This window comes from Centroberyx affinis, unplaced genomic scaffold (assembly GCF_046629955.1).
Source record: "Centroberyx affinis isolate AG114_WGS23_722 - 3 ecotype Tasmania unplaced genomic scaffold, CSIRO-AGI_Caff_v1 ptg002666l_1, whole genome shotgun sequence".
Classification (NCBI taxonomy): domain Eukaryota; kingdom Metazoa; phylum Chordata; class Actinopteri; order Beryciformes; family Berycidae; genus Centroberyx; species Centroberyx affinis.
This window is the reverse complement of record NW_027280852.1, coordinates 7,129-26,589: the sequence shown is the minus strand read 5'-3', so window position 1 is coordinate 26,589 and position 19,461 is coordinate 7,129. Positions and strand designations below refer to the sequence as shown.

General features: G+C 41.2%; 1 protein-coding gene across 1 annotated transcript in view; it reads right to left on the bottom strand.

Annotated features, from left to right (window-relative positions):
• LOC139657313 (CUB and sushi domain-containing protein 3-like) overlaps positions 1-19,227 on the bottom strand; it is a 117,988-nt gene extending 98,761 nt beyond the window's left edge. Inside the window, exons 1-4 of the mRNA XM_071535104.1 lie at positions 19,188-19,227; positions 18,367-18,488; positions 9,714-9,817; positions 8,178-8,290 (exon numbers count right to left, since the gene is read on the bottom strand). Of these exons, the coding sequence (XP_071391205.1) occupies positions 8,178-8,290; positions 9,714-9,817; positions 18,367-18,488; positions 19,188-19,227 (379 nt within the window). The remainder of the gene's footprint in view (positions 1-8,177; positions 8,291-9,713; positions 9,818-18,366; positions 18,489-19,187) is intronic.
• Positions 19,228-19,461: the final 234 nt, after the last annotated feature.

Sequence of the window (19,461 nt, the reverse complement as noted above, 5' to 3'; positions counted from 1 at the left end):
TCTCTCTCACACACACACACACACACACACATATGAATAATCCTATTGTATTTGTACCAACAAGGTTGACAGAATCACAAAGGGATTACACTCCTCAGAGTGTGTGCGTGTGTGTGTGTGTGAGAGAGAGAGAGAGAGAAAGAAAGAGGAGAGAGAGAGAGAGAGAGTGTGTGTGTGTGTGTTCAATATTATGTTTGTGATTGCACATTGAGCTCCATTCCATTCTATTCTATAATATTCCATCATGTTCACACAATATTGTCTATGGGAATACACATATGCACACACACACACACACACACACACATACACACAAATGGCCTAAATGCGCTGAGATCTAAAGGGAATAAGGTGATAGATTTTGGGGGATAATGAGATTGGAGAAAAAGCATATTGGCTGTTTCTCTTTTGCAACTGTTGTGAAATTGATTTTACAGCGAGGTTGCTCATAGTGATCGAATGCTTAATGTAAACATGTAGAGCGGTATGAACAGTCTACTGTCTGTCGTATGTCTGAAGCTGTCGCCTTGAACTGCATGCAAGATCCTGTCGTCCTTGCACTTCATTTTCAATATGTTCCCATATCAAGTCACATTAAATAAACACACTAAGACACATCAGCTGAATAATGTAAAGTAACTAAAATGACCAAGGAAGCAGGGGAACTGGGCGGAGAGTCTATCATGCACAGCTGAGCAGGTTTACAGCACATGGAAGAAATAACTATTTCAGCTTGTGGCTGCCTGAATCTGCAACCTGAAGGAAATGGCTCAAACTGACTTGTTGTGAACACTGTAGACATCAGTGAGGATGGTCTGTTGGATGAAAATGAACTCATTTTCTACTTTCATAATACTGCCGTTTTTTTCTCGCTCAGGTTCCAAACCAGGCCACTGAGGATTTAGAGAGGATTGATTGGATAAAAGATGTGCAGAACTGAGACATCAATTTTCTGTTCTCATTAAAAAATACAATATCTATTACAAAAAGCACATAATAAGATCAAGGATCATTCTACAGTCAATGATAGTTCCCAGCTGTTTGTAACTCTCTATAAATTGGACATTCTGACCACTGATATTAGTTACAGAGGTAGGAATTTATTTTATTTGGACAGAAATGCTTTACAACACCACTGCAGAAACTCTTCGACCACAGGCCCATGTCTCATGATCTTGTAACAGGCTTGTGCCCACCACATCATCAGTGAATTTCAGGATGTGTCTGCCTTCACAGTGTCTCCTGCAATCATCCGTGTAGAGAATGTACAGGAGAAGACGGGACACGTCCCTGAGGTGAGAGGGTGGAAGTGCTGCTCAGACATTACCCCATTTTCCTTCACCATCTGAGAACAGCATGTCAGAAAATAAGAAATCCAGTGCATAAAATTGCACTTCTAAAATAACATGAGTGAGCACTGGCCAAAACATGCCACTGTATTGTATCAAAACAGAAGAAGAAACAGCAAAAAAGACTAGTGGGAGTTCTTAGACAATCCGTATTTCTGTACAGATAGATTAAGGTTACAGCAGCATCTTCCCAACCCTCTCTTAGTCCTATAGGAAAACTGCATGGGGTCTAATGAGCTCTCAACCATCTGGAGCTCTTTCTTAATGAGCCTTTCAAATGACTTCATGACCAGTGAGATCCAAAATGGCATCTCATTTTATGTGTATTTTTATATGTACAACGGTACTTAGTCAATCCCTGCCTCTTTATCTCTTTCTTTTTTAGGGAGATTTCTGACTCGTGTTTGAACCCCATTATTAGGAAGCTGCTGTTGAGGTGTCAAATGACCATCACTCAGAACAGGACTCGGGCCAATTCTTCAATCAGTCGCCGTGACAACTCAATTTCACCATGCATGATTTGCAATGTATGGAATATATTATAAAGTCCTAACGAGAGAAACAATCCATTCTGTACAATGAAACTTGACTGAATGAAGCACAGTGATGTGTTTCAATACCAATTTCACTGGTGGCTACGACAGGACTGAATATTACATGAGTCAATAATTCATGACTAAAAAATGAAATGCTGTTTACAGTTTTGTGATTAAGGTAAGCCCTGCCCCTCACAAGTACCCTCATACACACACACACACACATACACACACACACACAAATATACACACACACGCATACAAGCAAAAACGGCCGATTTTGGCTCACCATCCCAATACTAAGGTTATTGACTGTAAAATGGAACCACATTGCTGGTTATGTTGTGAATGAATATTTCATGAGTTCATATTTCATGGCGTTTCAGCTCCTGTGAATGAAATGCTGTTTAGTGCTGTATGATTAAATAAGTCCTGTTCCGAACCTGGACCTCAGTAACACACAGACACACACACGCAAGCACCTGCGCATACACACATATCGGGAAAGTCACACAGACACAACCAGATGCACACAAATGCACGCAAACACACTGAGAAACACATAGACACACACACACACACACACGTACAAATACACACTTACTGTACACACACAGCTACAGTCGGAAAAACAGACTCTCTCTGTTCTGTCTCGTAGTCTCTCTCTCTCTCCACACACACACACACACAGCCGTCCAACCAGGGGTCAATTGTGCTGTAAAAACCCACCTTGACATCTTCCCTTTCCTATAAAATACATCACATATTAAAAACCATAAAAAACAGATGAAAAATCTAAAATAAAATCTCAAAAGTAAGAGCTGACATTATGACTTGGTGATGGAATACCACTGAAGAGAGGGAGAGAGAAGAGAAGAAAAGAGAAGAGGAGAAGAGAGGAGAAAAGAAGAGAAGGAGAAAGAGGCGAAAAAGAAAAAAGGAGAAAGAGATAAAGAGAACATGTGAGAAAGCAATAAGAGAAGAGAAGAGAACAGAAGAGGAAAGAGAGAAAAGAGGCAAAGAGAGGACAGAGAAAAAGTAGCAAAGCATGAAGAGAAGAGAAGAGAAGAGAAGAGAAGAGAAGAGAAGAGAAGAGAAGAGTGCATGGGGAAGAAGGAAGAAGAATCAGATCAGAGCTGAAGTGTCTGAACAGCCTTGGAGGCTATTTTGATTTCAGTCAGTTTATAATTGGGCAAAATAACAGATCAAACCCATGCAGTTTTTGCAGCTCCACCCAAGAGTTACCCACATATTATATTTTATTAGCCAAAATAAACATGCTGTTATCAAACTGTGTTTCTGAATGCTATAGGGGCCACCTTACTGAGAAACACAGCTCAATCAATTATGCATGCTGTGTTGTCTCTTGCAGCTTTATATAAATGATCCTGGTGGCATAGTATATTTTGTTAAGCACATGAAATGATGAATGGTCTCAAAACATAATCACGCTAAACCACTGGTATCAATCATGCCATACTGACCAGTCCTGACTGCACCGGTTCAGGTGGATTGACATCTGAATAATATGTGTTGTTATTCAAACCGAATGGCTGGCTTCATAAAACACTGAGCACACAAAACAGTCCATCTCGCAGTTCATCTCAATAAGTAATGTGCAATTTTCTTCACCAGCCATTTTCCTGGTCAAAATGAGGCTTTGCTGTGTAGCAGGGGATTGAGGGCAGGGAAATGTGCACCTGTGCCTGTTTCAATTGGCAGGAATCAGTTGTTACTCCTAAGTGGAACAGAAGGTTTCCTCTGTGTGGTGTGCTGAATCCTGCACTGACTCAATTGGCAGCTGCCTCATTTAAAATATAGCTGGTGGAGGTGGTGCTCCGAAATTGCGCTTTGCAGAGGCCCTTTAAAGCCGAACCTCCAGTGATCTCGCAAACAATGTGAGCACGCTTTGCAAGCAAATCATTGATTTACCAGGCAAAATATGAGTAACAGCTGATTCCTGCCAATTGAAACAGATGCACATATCACTGCCCTTACTCCCCTGCCACACACCCAAGAAAAAACCCTGTGCATGTATATTATACTGTGAGAACTAAGTGATTCCAACTCTTAAGTCTGTTTTGTGCATCTTGTGTGCTCTGTGGTTTATGAAGCTAGCCACATTCAGTTTGAATAATAACACATATTATTCACATTTATAACCTATGTTATTCATTCCAGAGACAATAAGCTGTAAATACCATTTATGTGCTATCAGTGTGCTGTGTTTTATGAGGCTAGCTATTCAAAACTAACCCATACAATGCACATTTACAGACATTATGTGAACATACATATAAGGCTATGACAAAATAATAATTGCAGTCATTCCCGAGAAAATAAACTGGAAAAAAAGGTTCATATACACTCCATGCATGTGCTCCATGTTTTATGATGCCAGCTTTTCTCAACTGATCCATATATTACATGTAATATGTGTCTGTTGCCCAACATAACATACGTAATGATGAAAGCTCAGATAAAAGCAAGAACCATATCATATTCTATTAATAATAAATAATAAAAAAAGTGATTATTTTTCTGAAATAAAATTAGATTATTAGGACAGTTTCTTCTATTTACAACCAAACACCAAATTTAAGTTAGCTATTATGCTGTAAAAGTGAAATCACACTGTGAAACCCTGACAACATCTTATCTCATTCATTTCAGAGAAAATGAATGGAAATTATTAAGACTGTTTTTATTGTCGCAAAACTAAAACCATAAAGCAAATATAAGGCTGATATTATGCTATTAAAGTACATAGATATAACACTGTGCTGTCACACACACACACACACACACACACACACACACTCACACACACGCACAGATATATTATGTTCTGAAACCTCAATGCTACCACTTTATGGACTGTGCAGAGATATATATAAGGTTATGATAAATTCATTTATTCATAGAGCAGAGAGAAACTCACTGAAACTTTAATGTAAACGACTTTGTCGATAATGTTACACTGCTTCCTTAAATCTGTTGCTATGACATGTTGTGGTTGAGTTAGACTGAAAGATTGCTGTACAGACAGTCTGGACTGCCGCGTGCGAGTGTGTGTGTGTGTGTGTGTGTGTGTGTGTGTATGTATGTGTGTGTGTGTGTGTGTGCGTATGTGTGTGTGTGTGTGTGTGTGTGTGTGTGTGTGTGTGTCGTGTGTGATTTGTATGCCTTGCTTCAGGGAGCAGAGTCAAAGAGTTGCCAGGTTGGTGACCTTGGCTTTAATAATAGATGAATGGTGACAAGAAAAGAGGGAGGCAGAGAGACAGAGAAAAGTAGAAACAGAAAGGGAGACGGAGAACGGCAGAGTGAGAAAGAGAAAGAGAGAGACACATCGTCTGGTAGAGTGAGAGACTAAGACAAAGAGGGGATGGTGGGGGTGGACTGAGAGAGAGGAAGAGAAGCAGGGAGAGAACAACTGAAAGAGTGTAAGAATGAGAAAAATAGCATTGAGAGAAGTGAGAAAGAAGTAAAAGAGAGAATAAGGAGGATAGAGAGATAAGGGAAATAAGGAGAAAAACTGGGACTGAGAGAGAGAGAGAGAGAGAGAGAGAGAGAGAGAGGGAATGTGAGGAGTGAAAGAGGTGAGTGACTTGTTGGTAGAGCTCTGTTGGCTCACTGATGGAAGCCCTGTCTAACACTCACACTCTAACACAGACACACACACACACACACACACACGCACACACACTCACACATTGTGTAGTGCATCAGTGACTTTGCAGCAAGGCTAGAGTTACTGATAATGTTTATATTTCATGGCCAAGGTCTATGGCTTATGGCTTTAAGAACACACACACACACACACACACACACTTTCACATCGCGTCACACACTAGTACCACAGGCAGCCACCTTTACATTAAATCTTGTACCTGATGGAGCCAACACACATGGAGACAAACACATTTATCTTGCACTGAGTATTGATAGAATTTTTCCTCGGTATTTGGGTTGGAGTGAGAAAGTCAGATTTAAGGATATTTACATCCAGGTGAAATTTTTCTACAGGGCTTTTTTTTTGCAGGGTCTGCAAATTTAAGGATCCCAAAACTATTTAGGGAGATAGAGTATAGGCTTTAGGCTATAACAGGATACTCATTTTTAGTAACTTGTGAAAAATTTTAAGTTTGCAACTGGTGAGCGCAACCAACAAACTCAGCCAGACTTGTTTTTTGCATTTGGTTATTTCTCTATAGGATAAATGTAAATGTAGACTAGATTCTGGTCTCAGTTATTTTGGTGTGGTATGGAGTAGACATATAGAGACTGCTAAATCCCTGCAAGCCAAAGAGGAGCCTCAAACCATTGTGCCTCTGCAATGGAGCCTCATTATAGGCACAGATGACTTTATATGGTGTTTCTCCTCATTAAGTTTCCTATTGATTAGTATGGGGAAATTACTCAGCAGAAATGAATGAAGAGATCCATAGCTATTGTGGAGCCCCTAAGCAGGTGCCTGAGGATTTCAAGGTGGTTGGACACCTTATCATGCAGTTCTTCACTGTTCCAGACTACACCAGAGTGGTTTAGAGGATAGTTTATATTTCTCAAAAGAAATAAATGAAACACAAGGATGTTCTATTGTTGCCTGCTGGAGTACCTAAAACTAAGATAAATTTGTGGTATTTAGCAGATGCAGGCTTTTAAAACTGGTTGCATGTTAAGGAGTTTTGATGACACATGTATATGACTACTACTCTTTAATGACATCTTTGTCTATTTAAATAGTTTTGGCATTAAACTGTTATGCTGCAGTTCTTAAAATATGCTTCAGTCATGGATAAAGAAATACCCTTAAATTGAAACTGACAGTCTGTACTTATAGTCACTTTTTTAGTCACTGTATCATTTGAAATTCAAAGAGAAATTCAAAGAGTAAAGGGCAGAAACATAAAAAAATAAATAAACGTGTCACTGTCCAACCACTTTTGGAACTCACTGCACTACAGGATCCTGTGCCGGCTGTGACCTCATTATGACAATAAATCCAAGGATTATGACATTAAATAGAGGCACAAAAAGTTCATTTCTGCAGCAAAAGCACACTTTTTTTGCTGAAGAGTTCTACATCACCAACATAGTACATCTATCAAAAATCTGAGAGAACTATGGAAAAGGTCAATATTTTTAAGTAGAGCAGGAGATGAATAAGGCTTAATAGACAAAAAATAATATTCTTTATTGATAATCTATTGAAAGAAATAGAAGTAGAAAGAAAATGTATCGCTAGCCAATCATTTGTTGTTAAAGCCAACCAATAAACCAATAGATAAACAATAGAGGAATGTTCTCTAAAAAAATGTTCTACGTTTTGAAAATCAAAAGAACATAAGCCTATTTCATTCAAGAGACTCATCATTTTTTGAGGGATTTAGCCGAGGCTGCGCTACATTTAGTCTGACAGATTGATCAAGAGGAGTCCTCCTTTGATTGGAAGTGTATTCCAGTAAAAAATCCTAAGAAGCCAAACTCCATAAGGTTTCAGAGTCAGAGCACCAAGCTCCTCTCCTCCAAAGACAATGGAGAAAACAGACAAGGACAAATCCTTCACCAGACAACCCAGACTTCATGCCAGTCTGTTGGGGAGAGTCTCCCAAACCTCTGCCAGTGCAAGAAGAAGACTGTGTTTATGGGTAGACCTGCACCCAGGTGGGTCAGGAATAGCAAACAGCAAACAAAACCATCTGTTTGCTTGATGTAAGAGGGCTGCTGGGCTGAATGAGGGTGACCTGCCATCAGCCAAATGCTCCTGTGGTTCAGCACACACACGCACACACACATGCGCTGACATTATCCTAAGAACTGGCTGTCCTTTGCATAAAAAAAACAAAAAAAAAAACAATAAAAGAATCAGTGTCATCACTTTAATCATTTGCTCAAGGAACTTAACGGTCTGTGCCATAGGCAATTGCTCCAACTCGTCCCACGTCAAATACACATAGAGTCTATTTCAGTTTCCCCAAGGAGTTTAGGTTTAAGTCAGTCCTGACTGTTTGGCAAATGGAGTCCACATGTTACAGTGCAGTTCAGAACATACAGACAGGCCTCCTAGTCTGTAGAGTGTGGTGGAGTGCAGCACATGCAAGATGTCCCTGGGTCTACAAACACATAGTTGGACATGATAATGCTTACTAAAAACTTCAGTGTCCCATTTTCATGTTTGAAGGTCTGTTCACGGCCCCGTCACACACGCACGCGCACACGCACACGCACACGCACACGCACACGCACACGCACACGCACGCACACGCACACACACACACTTATTACTTACCTTTATAGTTGATCTTAAATCCTATAGACCCGACACTCTCATCTGACTGTAGGTGAAGCCACATCTGGTGGGTCATACTAACAATCAGGTCAGGAACGAAGCTACCCGATAGTCTGCAACACAGATGACATTATTATTGGATCATTGTTATTATCATTACCATCATCAAAATGATCATTTTCATCACTCTAATCATGATCATAGTCAAATTCTCAAGTGCTATGGTGAGTGTGAACAAATTGCTGGAGCATACTGCGCTGGAGTGGATTTTGGTTTCAGAACAGTGCTTCGGGAAAAGCAACACACTATCTGGCTTTTTTCAAACTGCCAGCGCCTTTGAGACATGAAAGTTAACAGGAAGCGGCCACAAAGTGGATGTAAAGCAGCCGCTTTGGAAAGGTGCTGCGCCTGTTATCCTTTTAGGCAGATCAGAGCGCTTTCGAAAGTTGACAACAGTTCATCGTGGAGCACACGTGATGTGGACTGCTTTTTTATGATCTGACAAATCACAACAAAGAAGATGCAGGGTTTCACGCTATGTTGGCAGCTGACAGCGTACAACCAGAATGAACATGGAGAAAGTACTGAGAGAAAAGTTGGTACTAGTTTTTACTGTGATCATAGACTCAGTGTGGAGCATGTTGGCTGTGTTGGGAAGTTTCTGATAGATAGATAGATAGATAGATAGATAGATAGATAGATAGATAGATAGATAGATAGATAAGATTACCAGACCTGGGTCTGGTAATATTTGCACATAATAATTAGTGTTTGTTTTAGCCTGCTAGGCGTACCAGATGAATGGGGTTTACAGCATCAGGACAATTCAGATAGTGTTAAGTAAGCAGCCAATCAGATGTGTATAGCCTACTGCATTGACTTTCACAATATTTAAAGGTGATTGTGGAAACTTTCTGGCTCCCATTAATCTCTAGGCAGGAGTAATCAGACAGGCTACTGCTTATTGTTTGCCCACAGGAGAGCCAAGGCTTCAGCGGGGTTTACTTTGGGCTTTTGAAGTGCTCACACCTCGGGCTTCTAGCTCTGTTTTACTCCCTAGACTTTTCTGCCTCTAGCTTTTGTTTTAAGAGATACATAGGATTTGATAATGATGAATGCTCTGCATTCAAAAAAAAATATATAATAACACACAGTGCTGTCCTTTTCCTTTCATCTTGATATATGTTTTAGTGTAGCAGGAAAAAGGAGAATTTGACTTTTGTCTGAGGGCGATGCCTTTTGATTGTGTGCAGTCTGATTGTGGATACAAACCAAAGCTTTGATTAGAACTTCAAAACATCGGCAGCACCCTTTTGCCATTGGAAAGCCTTCCAGTCACATTGTGCAGACTGTAATTAGAATTTGCAATAACAATTGGACCCAGACTTACCTTTACAACTGTGGGGTAAGTTGTTAGTGTAGTCAGATAAAATCAACAGATATAAAGAAGGGATAGGATAAGAAGTAGGATTTCCAACCTCTCATTCACAGTTCAATCATATAGTTTTTAGACAGAAAGGTTAGTATAATACTTACACTTGCAGTATAGTGGTAGGATCTCCCACCTCTCCTCCGTCTCCTATGGTCAGAGTATCGTAGGCTATCTCCAGGTCAAACTCTTCAAAGTTGATCTGGATTACCTACAACACACACACAAACACACACACACATTCATTTCAGTTTTATGGGTCAGAGTATTATAGGACATTTCCAGGATAACCTCATCAAAGTTGATCTGGATCACTCAAATTTAGATTTAGAATTAAAGTTAGGGCTGACCAACACCCACAACTGAGAAAAAAAAAGAGTGAGGTATTGAAGCCTTAATTGCTCTAGCTGTGCTGCAGTGTAGGTGACACTAACCTCTGACCTCTCTGGAAATCAAGATAACAAGAAAGACTAAATCAAAATGAGGCTTGCATCCCTCAGTTTAACACAGAGATCTCAAACGTTTTTCATGCCACAAACCACCAAACAGACAAACATTAAGACCCACAGACCCCAACAAATTATCCTCGGATCCCAGTTTATTAAAAGCAGTAGGACTATGCTATGATGCTATAGTTGGGCTACATTTGTCAATATGTACACAGAAATTCATTGATGGATGGCTTGAAATGGCCTCTTCTAAATGCATTGAGAACATGGAGCATATGCTTACAAAAATATATAGTATAGTATAGAATTTAGCTATCTTTGTCAATGCTACAATGAAAAAAACATTGACATAAACATTGAATCACACTCCCCTAACTGGTCTCTATCCGGTGTGGTTTTATGTTTATACTTTCATATCAAAGTCGTCCATATCAAAGACAATTTTTCCTCCCTTGCAATGGCATATCATGATACTTGACTGAATCTGAATCTCGGCTGTAAAACCATTTAAAAGTCATTACTGCATCACACAATGAGACACGGGTTCATTCAACATAGCGAGAAATAAAAGGAAAAGGAAAAGACGAGGTACAGCTGCTGCGCCGCACTACCCTCGGAGCTGTGAGAATCAGCACGCAGCTCAAAACTCTGATCAGAAATTATTAAACCAACACTTTCTGTTTCATCTAAGACCAGAGAGAATCGCATTTGGCAGAGGAGAACAGAAGAGTGAGGAAGGGAGAGAGGAGAGGGAAAGCGAGGACAAAAAGAAAGGACGAGAGACACACGGAAAGGAGAGTGGAGATAGGGAGTAGGAAGCAGACGGAGACAGATGGGAGAGGGGAGGAGAGAGGAGGAGGGAACAGAGAGGGATGGATGGGTAATGATGAGCCCATCTTTGATCCTAGAAATGTACAGTATTAGAATATTTCACACCAGAATCCTGATTTGACCCCGAGAGGTAGACCGCAATCTCTCTCTCCCTCCACCTATCCCTTCTCCTCCTCCTCTCCGCTCCATGTCTCTCCTTGTGAAGAGTCTTTGGATTTCCAGATTCAGTATTCAATATTCTACTGGAGGACTTCAAAAACATTCCAAAACATCAGACAAATACCCTCCCATGAGCTCATTAATATAGGCATAGATCTATTCCTCCCCCTTTTTCTCTGTGTCTTGTATGCTGGTGTGTTATCAGCCGGGCATGTTTACATGCATACCAATACAATCTTATTATTGAGCATACGTGTTTAGATTCTGTATTCAAACATTCTGTTTTTTGAGTCAGCTAATATAAACATCAATTGCTGCTTTTTTTCCCCCCAGCAATCTCTGAAACCTGAATAAAATACCTGGGGACATGATGCCATTAGTGTGGATGTTGAGGCATAAACAGCTTATCCTTACGACGACCTCAACCATGGAATCGATAAACAAGGAGGGGAAAACTGAAAAACTTGCAGCACGCTTAAACGGTGGCCATGCGCTCCTACTTAAGTCCCGTTTCACTGTTTGTCTATCGGTAACAAGATTTGCTACCGCTCATTAGCAAGATGGGGTTCATTTATTTTTCTTTAATGCCCAGGAGCTATCTCAATTCTTAATTTTATTTCAGACCGACTGTTTGTCTGCCAGGCCTACATCAAAATAAACTCAGCGACTGATATAGACATGGAAATCGTACCAACAGCCCCATCACCTGATTTGACCGGAGAGGAGTTGAAAGAAGAGGGGTGGGTGGGGAGGGGGGGGCAAAGATGAAGGAGTGATCTGCCCGTTCCCACTATGCTGACTCAGTCTTATCGGCACGTAAGGCAGCAGATTGGATTAAAGCATTACCTACAAACTTGCTAAACTCTCCCTGGCAAGCACGCACACGTACATACTGAAGACTCAAGCACACACACACACACACACACACACACATATACACACACACACGCTCGTACGCACACACGCACAGGGCTTTTTCTGGATTAGTTTGTCGTCTTCTGTGATTACATAATTACCATTTGTACAAGATTATAACAATATCCTTGTAAACCCCGAGCAGACACACAACAACAACTAAAACAACAAAAGACATTAGCTATAACAGTATATAAAAGTAGTAATGTAGCAGATGTGACAAAGCCTGGTTAAGCAGCACTTACAGACTTGAGGATTCTTTTGTGTTTTTACATATTTAATCAAAGAGCAAGATCAGATCTCAAAAATAGATGTATCCTGCGCTTAAAAAAACAAAACAAAACAGGGACCTATCACATGTTAAAATGTGCTGTGAAACAAAGACAGAGAAAAAGCCCTCTAAACTTTTACAAGGTTTGTCAGTCAAAAGTTCCACAGCAGCCTTGCATTTACTGTAAAACTCCAGAAACTCTAAGAAACATGGCAGCCACTGATAGTGCTACACTACTGTAGGTGATTACTAAAATTTTGTATATAGCCGATCATTCACAGTAACAGTGGTGACTACAAGATCAAGCTCTGCTACTATAATTTCCTTTTCTTTGTCTGTTTCGGAAGATCAACATTGTTGAGCCTTTTTTAGACGCTGATTGTATGTATTTATGTTACATTTCAGCATGCAATAGGGACTATAAGTTATAAGATTGATAAGATAAGATTGATAAGCAATCAACATTGCAAAATGTGAAAAATGACCTCTGACCCCCAACATTATAAGAAAGGACCCTTGACAAAAACAAGCTGGGAGCGATGAAGACTGAACCTGCAGCAGCGTGTCACACATATGAACTGATTTTCAAAAAACCAGGCATCAAGAAATTCAACAGTAATTCTGCTGAATAATGAATAGAGGGATAAGGGAGCAGTTACTGAGTGAGTAGCACTTAAGATGTAAACTGCTACAAATAGTCTCTGTTAGCTGCAAAAGGAAACCAGGATAACCTTATCTGGCCCTTTGGTGGAAACCTGGCTAGACCTTCATGATCCTATAGTGCAAACCAAGCTGTAGCTCTGCTTGGCCCTGTGTTGGAAACCAGATAGCCTTGTTCTGCCATGCACTGCATACCCGACTAGCACTGTTTGGCCCTGTGGTGGAAACCAGGCTATTTATCTCCTTGTCCTTTACAGAACACCCTAATGCCACATCAGCACTGTTCACACAGCATTAAACACAGCTAGAATCTAACTACATTACACTGTGTCCATGTGTGTCCGTGTGTGTGTTCGTGTGTGTGTGTGTGTGTGTGTGTGTGTGTGTGAGGGGTGGGGGTTGTCTATAAGTATGAACACTGTATTGAACACAACTAGACTGTAACCACATTACTGACAGTGTGTAGGGCAGTGTGCATGTGTGCATTTTTGTGTGCACGATTCTGTTTTTCTGTGAGTGGCTGGATGTGTGTTTGTGTGTGTCTGTGTGTGATAGATGGCACTGAACACTCAACATATTTCTCCTCTCCTCTAATTGGTTGGTATTCATACAAACATCCATCTCTCTCTCTTTCTCTGTCTCTCTTTATCGCTCTCTCTCTCTCTCTCTTTCTCTCTCTCTCTCTCTCTGTCACCCTCTCTGTCTCTCTCTTTCTAATTGGCTGGTTCATTCCGCCTTTCCATCCATCTATGGCTCCTAGCCAATGAGGCGACAGAATTGGATTTCTGCTTGATAAAGCACTTCCTCTGGTTGTCGTGGAGACAATGAGGTGGGGGAAGGCTCCACCCTCCCCATACCATAATAAGATGTAGGAATACCTTGAAGATACGGTTAGAAATCTGAAACACCTGGCGTGACAACACAGTCAGTGATGTAAAGCGCGTGCAAACCGGGCTGGGGAATAATAGATTGTCTGTGACAGTATTACAGTAAACCCTCCGCCATCCGCTCCCCTTGTACGTGCTTTCTGCTAGACGGTATAAATTGTGCCGTTGTGGGAAGAGCCAGGCTTTAACTGATGAAGACTGATGGCTTGAGCCTGTCGCAACTCACTGTTTCTCCCCTTACCTCTGTTTCATTGAGCTGAATCCACCAGGTGCCTCCTTTATAGTTAGAGAAACATGTGGCAAAGGCTAGACACAGCTATTATTGTTGCTATGCGACAATTTAAAACAAAAAGTTTGAATCGCGGCGTTCTTTCGCTAAAACTTTAACATGTTTTAACCTCTAGCACTTGCCATTCTCAGCGCTGAAGAGAAATGGTAAGCTGTCAGTACTGTCGGGAGCGTGCGACAACACGCCATTTCAGTGGCTGACAACAAGAAAAAGAAGGCATGTAGACTGGTCTCCGTCTTGTGATTTTCTCCACTGTGTGTGCATTTGATTTCTGCAGCCCCACATGGCACATTTGAATTTAGGGCCTGTGAATTGGTACACAGAAAGCCTACCTACCTCTCCCCTCTTTTTGTTTCACTGTGTGGTGATTAGAGTGCCCTTGTATTCCACTCCATTCGTGTTTGCCATAATGGCACTAACTAAATATTCAGCGTGGCAGCAGTGCAGTAGTGTCGTGCTATTCATGACTCATGCATTACAGTGCATACGCTAATGCTCATGAGGTGACACTAAGCGAGCTCACGCTTTATGCCGTCCATTCATCTCACACAGCATGATATAGCGTTAGCATGTGTTTCTGTGTGTGTCCAGCTGTTGTTAGCAAACTGAAAAACAGCTGGACAAAATGATGTGAAATTGCCACAAATCTTATCTAATCTTATCTCATGTATCATAAACACCTTTAGGAAGTGATTTGACTTGCTGAAGTCAGTTATCCATCTGCTAACCTTCAGGGACAAGATGGGGAAGATAAAGGAGGCAGGGAAAAGTGAAGAAGAAAAGGAAGAAACTAAATGAGGGGGAAAGCGACGGGAAAGGTAGGAGTACAGTGAGAGCTATTCTGTGAGAGAAGGGAAGAGGAGAAAGGAGACAAGGGAAGAAGAAAGAAGAGAAGGGAAGAAAGGAAAAGGGGAGAGAAGAGTTGACAAGAGAGAAACAGAAAAGAATGAGAGAAGAATAAAAGACAATGGTGAGAAGAGAAGAGGAGAAGAGAAGAGAAGAGAAGAGAAGAGAAGAGAAGAGAAGAGAAGAGGAGAAGAGAAGAGAAGAGAAGAGAAGAGAAGAGAAGAGAAGAGAAGAGAAGAGAAGAGGAAAAAAGTCTAGTAATGGCCATCCTGTCCTGCCATCTCCAAGGTTAAATGAGAACGGGAGAGAATGAATTGGCTCTAAAGGCTCATTCTGCCAAAACTAAATGAAGCAATAACATCGGAGAGCTATAGAACCCCATTAACACTTAACCTCAGAGAGAGAGAGAGGGAAGGGGGGGGGGGGGGGGGGGGGCAGACAGAGAGACAGGGAACGAGAGAGACGGATGGCGGAGGGAGGAAAAAAAACAAGAGAGATGGAGAGACAGACAGAGAGGACGAGCTATAGAAACCCATTGACACGTTACCTTGGGAGGATGAGGGGAAACAGAGTGAGAAATGCAGAATATGCGTGTGGGAAAGGGCACGATGGGGAGAGTGACAGAGAAACAGTGGAAAAACAGATATTTCCCCTCAAGTGCCCTCCTCCCTCCCTCCCTCTATTCCCTCTCTCGCTCTGTCTTTCTTCATACTCATTTGATGGTTTCAGGCTTAGTTCTTTAATGAAGAAACTGGGTAATTCTGAGGACAGAGCCTCTGGGAGAAAGAGAGGGGGAGGGATAGCGTAAGAAAAAAAAGAGCGAGCGAGAGGCACAGAGAGGGGAAAGGAGAGTGTGTGTGTGTGAGAGAGAGCGAGAGAGAGAGAGAGCGAGAGAGAGAGAGAGAGAGAGAGAGAGAGAGAGAGAGAGAGAGAGAGATGAGACAGAGGGTGAGACAAAGGGGGAAAGGGATGAAATTGGGAGAGACGTGTACAAGTAATAAAACAGAGATGTTCTGCTAGTGGGGGAGGCAGCCTCAGTTGGGACTATTCTTCTACTCAGAAAGTGAATTCCTACACCAAATTAAAAACCACCAGCCTACAAACCCTTAAACGGAGGAATGTTTCCATTTGTTGTTCCCTGGATGGGTTTTTATAGCTCTCAACACTTCCCGTGTTCAGATGCAGAAAAACAGATTCTGGAGAAGTTTACAAAACCTAAACTAGAAGGTGACAGATTGTGGATCAAAGTCTTGTCTATCGAACCCTGTTTTGGTGCAACCTTGAAATCGTTCATTACCAAGTGTGTGTGTGTCAACATTGTGAGATATAGCAAAAGGCATTTATCTGATTTATCATTTTCCAACACATTAAACGCCCCTATAATCTTTGATCCTCTTCCTTAATTACATAAATGTGTACTGGAATGTATGATATTGGCTTTTGTTCAAATATTGCTCTTCCCAGAATAGCAGCCTTTGCAAAGGTCCAGACTATGTGACTTTCTCCTTTAAATCACAACGTAAATCACAGCGTAATACTTTAAAAACATTAAAAAGACATTTCATTTTGGAAAAGTAACTCTTCAAATGGTTTTATTAATGCTATTGGCTGCACAGTATAAAAGCACATTGCTTCAAAATCTATAAGAAATCCACCGGATGGATACTGGTGACACTAATCTGATGGTAGTGAGGCTAATTCATGAACAAGATATAGATTTACTTAATGAGATTTGCAATTCTTGAAAGCTTTCACGTGGCGCCACTTCAAACGCAACCCAAATGAATACAGTAAAATGCTATGACGAATGAAAAATGGATGAAGATGGGAGATGATTTGAGGAGAAAGCACAGGATTTGTCACTCTCTTACTCTTTCTCATCCCTTTCTCTCTTTGTCTCTTCATCTCTCTCTTTATATAGACTTATACAGTATTTATGTGCGTCTGTCCCTTTCTCGGAAACTTGGACCACCCTTTGCTGCAATCACCATCCTTCCGTCTCTCTCTCTCTCTCACACACACACACACACACACACACACACACACACACACACACACACACACACACACACATACACACACACTGTGGGGCCGATATAGTGCCTGAAAAGATTTCATTGTGGGGGACAACAACAGTTCAAATGGTCTTCATTTTGCTGGGGACTCAAATCTTGCTTACACACATGCACACACACATACACACACACACACACACACACACACACACACACACACACACACACACACACACACACACACCCTACAGGGAGCAGAAGGGTATTATCGCCGTAGCCTTCAACAGTCGCATACACATTGTAGCCTTCAACAGAGAATGTACTGCTCTAGGCCATAAACCAGAGGCCTTGGGCACTGATGGAGAGGGGTGTATGCGTGTGTGTGTGTGTGTGTGTGTGTGTGAGTGAGAGAGAGAGACAAAGAGAAGAGAGCAGGGAAAAGAGAGAGGGTGTCCATGTCTACGTATGCACTCACATGTGAGTGTGTTTGTGTATTAAAGAGAGAGTAATAGAGTGTGTGTGTGTGTGTGTGTGTGAGAGAGAGAGAGAGAGAGAGAGAGAGAGAGAGAGAGAGAGAGAGAGAGAATGCGTGAAAGTGTCTGTATTTGTGTGTGTGTGTGTGTGTGTGTGTGAGTGAGAGAGAGAGAGAGAGAGAGAGAGAGAGAGAGAGAGAGGGAGAGAAAAAAATGTGTGAAAGTGTGCACGTGTATGTGCGTGTGTACACGTGTGTGTGCGTGCATGTGTGTATGTGTGTGCTCCCTATGGCTCTGACGCAGGTGTTGCCATTGACGACACGGCGGTCACCACAGTGACCCTGAGTGGAATGAGGATGTGTCTCCTGAATACCAATCAGATTCCTCCTGGGACATGAACCGACCAATCACAGCTATCCATCTAACCTCCGGCCTATTGGCTGCCCCTTAGCAGGATTAGCCAATCAACAGAAAAAGGCACTGATATGCTCTGACTGGCATAAAATTTGCCTCAGTATGAATTATTATTCAGCTGATTACAATTATGCAAAAATGCAATTCAACTATATGTTGCTCAATTAAATTTAGATGAATTGCCTGAAATTAAATGTATTAAAATTCACTACATATTGTAACATTAATAAAACTACAATTTTTATATAATTCAATATAATTCATATCAGCTGGCTCAATGAGAAAATATGCACTTTCCAACTTCAGTACAACTCATTCTACTTTGCAAAGTAAAAGAGATAGATTTAAGTGTGTGTGTGGGAGAGAGTGAGAGAGAGAGAGAGAGAGAGAGAGAGAGAGAGAGAGAGAGAGAGAGAGAGAGAGAGAGAGAGAGAGAGAGAGAGAGAGAGAGAGAGAGAGAGAGAGATGGATGTTTGTATGAATACCAACCAATCAGAGGAGAGGTGAAATGTGTTGAGTGTTCAGCGCTCATTTGCCTTGTGTTCATTTACCTTATTAGGATTGGAAGCTGTGATTATCCATACACACTGTGCGTTGCTCTCATATTGAATAGGGAAGTTGGGAGATGTAAAGGTTCCTGACGGCCCCTGAAGATTACTGCCACACGTCTTCACTGTGAACAGAGAAAAGTTATTATCATTCTTATTAGTAGTAGTAGCAGTAGCAGTAGTAGCAGTGGTAGCAACAGCAATGACACAGTCACTGGAGAACCTGAGAGAGACAATTACCTTTACAATTAAATCATTTAGCTGACGCTTATCCAGAGTGACATACAATAAACGCAACAGTCAAATAAAACATTTGTGACTTACATCATCAGGAGTCGTCTAGTAAAGCACAATTACAAGTGACAATGCTAAGAGCAATTACAGTGCTAAAAGAAATAATGGGGGATTTTTTTGGCAGACAGAAGAAGATGAAGAGAAGAGAAGAGAAGAGAAGAGAAGAGAAGAGAAGAGAAGAGAAGAGAAGAGAAGAGAAGAGAAGAGAAGAGAAGAAGAATCAAGTGCAGACAAGAAGAGAAAGAGGAATAGAAGGTCAGATAGATGTTATTGATACTGTCAGCGACATCTCCCTGGATAGCAGGACTTAATTGGAAGCTATTGGCTGTGAAATACCACAGGATTAGCTAGCGTTTGAGTATTGACTGATAGAGACACTCACCAGCAATTTACTCTCTAAATCCATTGGAAGTCAACAACTTCCAACCACTAGCTGGCTAATAATTACATTCCATCTTTAAAAAGAGCTGTTATTTTAAAAAAACATCTTGGCATATCAACACACCATGAGGTAATAGATTCTAGGGTACCTGTGAACTTGTGGAATATAGCTAGATTTGGTTCACTCATGGTGTAAAACTACGTGGTTTGGATGGGAATTTACGGGCGAGGGGTGAGCAGGAGCCTACGTGACTTTCCTTATCTCCACCTCCATGTGGATCCATAGCACCATGTAATGTCAACACGTGTTGTGTTGAAAAGTCATACAAACTCACGATACACTCACTGGGCTGTTGAAAATGACACATGCTAGTCGTTCGATAAACCAACTAAGCTTTTTATTAGGCTGTGTGTTCTGACTGG